Source organism: Gossypium raimondii, chromosome 3 (assembly GCF_025698545.1).
Source record: "Gossypium raimondii isolate GPD5lz chromosome 3, ASM2569854v1, whole genome shotgun sequence".
In the NCBI taxonomy this organism is placed as follows: domain Eukaryota; kingdom Viridiplantae; phylum Streptophyta; class Magnoliopsida; order Malvales; family Malvaceae; genus Gossypium; species Gossypium raimondii.
Window position 1 is genome coordinate 30,745,296 of NC_068567.1, and position 4,893 is coordinate 30,750,188.

The following is a 4,893-nucleotide window of genomic DNA, read 5'->3' on the forward strand; positions in this document are numbered from 1 at the left end:
GACGAGCCTTTCCTTTTTTGTTTAAGTTCTGCTAATGTAAACCCTAGGTTTTAGGATTTATTTAGTTTTTTAAGTGCTGGAATTAGAACGACGCCGTTTAGGGTCAATGCAATGGCACTGAAACGGCATCGTTTTGGAGACTTGACCCGAACGGTGACCCGATCCGGGAAGGATCCGCGCAATATGGGTCGAATGGTTTATTTGCTAAATAGGTCCCTGTGTGTTTACTGAGATTACATTTTGTTTTTTTATTTAATTGTAATTTGTACGGCACATTTAATTCTGTTTCCATTCAGACCCGACTTGATACGGTACCGTTTCGCGGATTGATTGTTTGTTTATAATGCTTGCATTTAATTGTTGGTTTAGTCCTCCAAGGTTAAAACGGATTTCGATTTGATACAAATTTAGATTTTTTTTACTCAAAATTTCTTTAATTATAATTAATCCCATTTATAATAACGGATTTCATTATTGTTTTAATTTTATCTAAGCTCGATTTTTTAAATAAATTTTTTTGTTGATTATTATTTTCAATGTCAAAAATGTCTTTTATGTTAATTTTGATTTAAAAATTTTACGTAAATAAATTAATTTTAATATTATTTTAATAGATATTGTTTTCAAATTTATTATTAGCACAAATTCTATTTTTTAAATATAATAATAATATATTTTTCTATTTGTTATCAATATGTTTTAAATGTATCAATATTATTTAAAAATACATATAATTTAAATTAGACTATTTTAGTATATATGTACATAGTGTATATCGTTAACTTCAAATTAACCTTTTATTCACATAATTTTTTATACATAATTGTTTTATTTCTTAAACTTTATTTATTTTATTCGTTTTGGTGGGTTGTCAAATTATTAATACGGATGTTTGTATAATATGATTAAGGACAATGTTAGTATTTGCCTATTATTTGTTTAATTGTTTCTAGTTTAAGTTTAAATTGTTATTTATATTTTGCATTACATGTTGTTATTCAATTATATTGGTTGTGAAAATTTCGTTTCGTTAAAATTTTATAACTGTTTCATTTCAAAAGTTCAAAAAAGAGGCTTGGTGTTAAATAATTCTCGAGAGAATTGTGCCCTAACTTATTGGGCCTCAATTTTTTTCGATGAATCTATATCGTCAAGTATCCCTTTCTTTAAGACATTTTTAAAAAATAATAATAATAAAATTCTTTAGATTTCAGAATGTTGGATCCTAACTTACTGGATGTGACATTTTGTTATCTCGTTTTTAAATAAAGGAAATATTTGGTGTTTAAGGATTTTAAGAAAATTGAACCCTAACTTACTGGGTTTTGATTTTCTCGATCAATTTAAACAACCAAATATCCTTCTAAAAAATGTATGAATTTGTTTTAAACTTTAAAAAGGGACGAATCCAACTTTGAAGATTGAATCGTTGCACTCTAACTTACTGAATATAACAATTTATTTCTTTAAAGTAGGTAAGTCTTATTTCCCAATCCGATTACTCAAATTTCTGTTTCAAAGGATCGTATTTTACAATCTTTTCAAAATTTCGACGTTAAGACATTAAACAATCAAATCGATACCAATTTTGGGCGTCACGAGGGTGCTAACCCTTCCTCGTGCGTAACCGACTCCCGAACCTATTTTTTCAAAATTTGCAGACCAAAAATTATTTTCAAGGTGATCCGATCACACCTTCATTAAAAGTCGGTGGCGACTCCCATTTCCATTTTTCAAACTTAAAAATGGTTTCGACAACTTGGTGACTCCACTGGGGAGAGCTAGAGAGTCAAGCCGTAAAATTGAGTGTTTTCTGTCTTATTGTAGAAAATTGATTTGAAAAATTACAATCTTTTCTTTGCATTTGCTTGCAGGATTATTGAGTTGTATATTTTGGCATCATATTGCATAAGACTGTTTAGTCTTGTCTGTTTAAGTGGGAGTGAGAAGCTACTCCTTCATGAGGTTTTCACCTCCGTGCAGGATAGTGAATCACTTTCGGGATACATCCGTACCTATGTCTTCGTGAGATTTTCATCTTCGTGTAGCCATAGGGAAATGTATTCCCCTGAACCGAACTCAGTCTGTATGAGCCTATAATGGGTGAAGATCGAGGAATCTGCTGGTTCAGGTACCTTGTCTCTAGACCCAAACCTCATGTAGCTGACTTAAGAAACCAACCTAGAATTGTTCCAACCTCTAGTAGTTACCCGGATAGGTGCTTGGTTTTCTTATACTTGCTTTGAATTGTTGTGGTGTTATACTGACTTGTTTTCGTTTTGTTGATATGTTGCATGTCATTGCATATTTCAAGGAGTGTCGATTCAAGTTCAGTTACCAAATTATAAAATTGTCATGGCAAACGATTTTCTTGATAAAGTGGAAGACAATGCCAGTATCCGTATATGGTCAGAGAAAATGAAATTGGAAAAGGGGGACAGTCTAGCCAAGGATTATGTGTCAGAGCTTTGGGACTACACTCGTATTAGTGTGACACAAAATAGCCTTCAGGAGTTGAGTGAAATTTGGGATCGGTGGGATGATGAAACCAAGCAGTTGCTCTACTCTAATTATGGGGACTTGCCGTATTTACTTAGCATCAAGGTGGATGAACGACTATTTCGCGCTCTCGCACAATATTGGAATCCTGCATATAGCTATTTTACTTTTGGGAATGTGGATTTGGTGCCTACAGTAGAGGAATATACGGCTTTACTGCATTGCCCTAGGCTTCAGGTTGATAAAGCATATTCCAAAGCCGCGTATGTCCCAGCTTTTAGGAAGAAATTAATGAGTATTACAGGAATGAGCGAACAATGGATCACGGCCAGGATAAAACAGAAGGGCGAGTGTAAATGTATCCCATGGAGGAATTTCCGAGACTTGATCCTAGCACATCCTGATGAAAAAAGAAGGTTGATGTGTTTGCTTTGAGTATATACGAATTAGTGATTTTCCCAAGGGCATTGGGGCATGTTGACGAAGTTGTTTCAGATCTTGTTGATCGGTTGGGTAAAGGGGTCACACCTGTTCCTGCGATTTTGGCTGAAACGTTTAGATCTTTGAATGCGTGTAGGCGAGCTGGTGAAGGCAGATTTATAGGTTGTGCGCAACTGTTGATAGCCTGGTTCGATAGTCATTTCTGGAAGGTGGACAAAGTTTTGTATCGGGTTTTCTCTCAACATTATTCCCCATTAAAGGAAATAGTGGCTACCCCCAGAAGGGACGATATATCAGAAGAAAATTGGATAGCAATTCTGCAAAATCTTCAAGAGGATGATGTGGAATGGAGAGCTCCTTGGTTGATTCCTGATGGAATTCTCTACAGTTGTGAAAGCTTTGACTGGGTTCCGTTGCTTGGGATTTGGGGAGCCGTTGGATACGCGCCTTTGTTGGTCTTAAGGCAATACAATTCGAGACAATTTGTGCTAGTAACATATGGTTTAGCTCAATGTGAATTCTTGTACCGAGGAGACAATTACAAGAAAAAGGTGAAGGAAATTTCTCAGGCTTGGAATCAGGTCCACAGGATGAAAAGGCTAGCTATGGGTTTGATGACAACCCCAGAGTATGGTGAGTGGCGACGCAAAAGGATTAATGATAACATCCTGGAGTTAAACTTGGAGAGTGCTCGACCAATGGAGGAGTATCTACAAGTGATCCCATCAGAGCTGGAGATTATAAAATAAGATTTTGAAAAGAGGAATTTAGAGCTTGAAAAGAAAATAGAACAGTTGGAAGAAGAGAAGATGCACTTGAGGCTAGATGTCGACGTCCAAAAATTAGAAGGTAAAAAGTTAAATAAGGGGAAGAATAAAGTAGAGGAGGATCTCGATAGCTTAAAGACGGACTATAAGAGGTTACGAGTAAAAATGAGAACTGTCGAGCTGGGAAAGACTTCAAAGCAATGGCGACAGGAGATCCAGGAATAAAGAAACAAAGCCAATCGGTGGGAAAGAAAGTCATGGGAGACTCAAGTTCAGAAAGAGGCACTAGAGCGACAGTTTTTAGAAACCCAAAATTATCAAGCGGACCTGAAAGCTAGAATAACGGAACTCGAGAAATCACTTGCTGCATATAGAAGTTGTAATTCTGTAGTGGAACTAAGGACAAGTCTTTGCAAGATCGAAGAATTGAAAAAGAGGATAGAAGAATTGGAGTACACATTACAAGGCTGTAGGCAACAAATCGAATCTTTGGAAGGAAACGAAGAGCGTTAGAGGGAGCAACTTCATCATTCGCAGAATCAAATTCAGAACATGGATTACGTCATGGGTAGAGCTATTGCTCAGGTTCGGGAAGTAGCTGATCATTTGCAAACAATGGTGGTTCAGGCTGATGTTTTAAGTGTAAAGTACGAGCTAGAATTGGACCGGGGTCAGGAGTTAGCTTCGTTGCTGAAAGAAGTTAGAGCTCTGAGCATTAGGGCAAAGCAATATCTGTAATCCATTTTATGTAAAGAATTTTGTTTATCAATAAAGTTTTCTAAAAAGAAATTGAATCAGAATTGACGCTCCTTTTTACATTCATTTCATGCATCTGCATCACATCATATGCATTTAAGATTATTAAAAGGGATTTTAATTGGTTAAAATTGTGCTTCAGTTAATCTGGAAACTGGTAAAAATTCATCAACCAAACACTCTACGGTACCCATGAAAAATAAAAAATTATGGACCAACGATTGGAAAACTTGGATCGACTTCAAAAGGAAATGCAAGATCAGTTACAGATGCAAATGAAGGAACAATTGGAAAAAATTGAACATGACATGACAGAAAAGATGCTGGAGACTCAAAAAGATATGATGACTGAGCTAACGCAATTATTAAAAGGATTAAATAAGGGGAAAGGCCCCATGATCAATGATGAAGAAAAAGACAAGATTGGGCC

The 4,893-nt window shown here is 35.6% G+C and overlaps 1 protein-coding gene across 1 annotated transcript; it reads left to right on the top strand.

The window, feature by feature from the left end:
- Positions 1–2,418: 2,418 nt before the first annotated feature.
- LOC105795809 (uncharacterized) lies at positions 2,419–3,689 on the top strand. Its single transcript, XM_012625466.1, has 2 exons — positions 2,419–2,915; positions 2,963–3,689. The coding sequence occupies exons 1-2, from the start codon at positions 2,419–2,421 to the stop codon at positions 3,687–3,689; spliced, it is 1,224 nt and encodes a 407-aa protein (XP_012480920.1).
- The last annotated feature ends 1,204 nt before the right edge of the window (positions 3,690–4,893 follow it).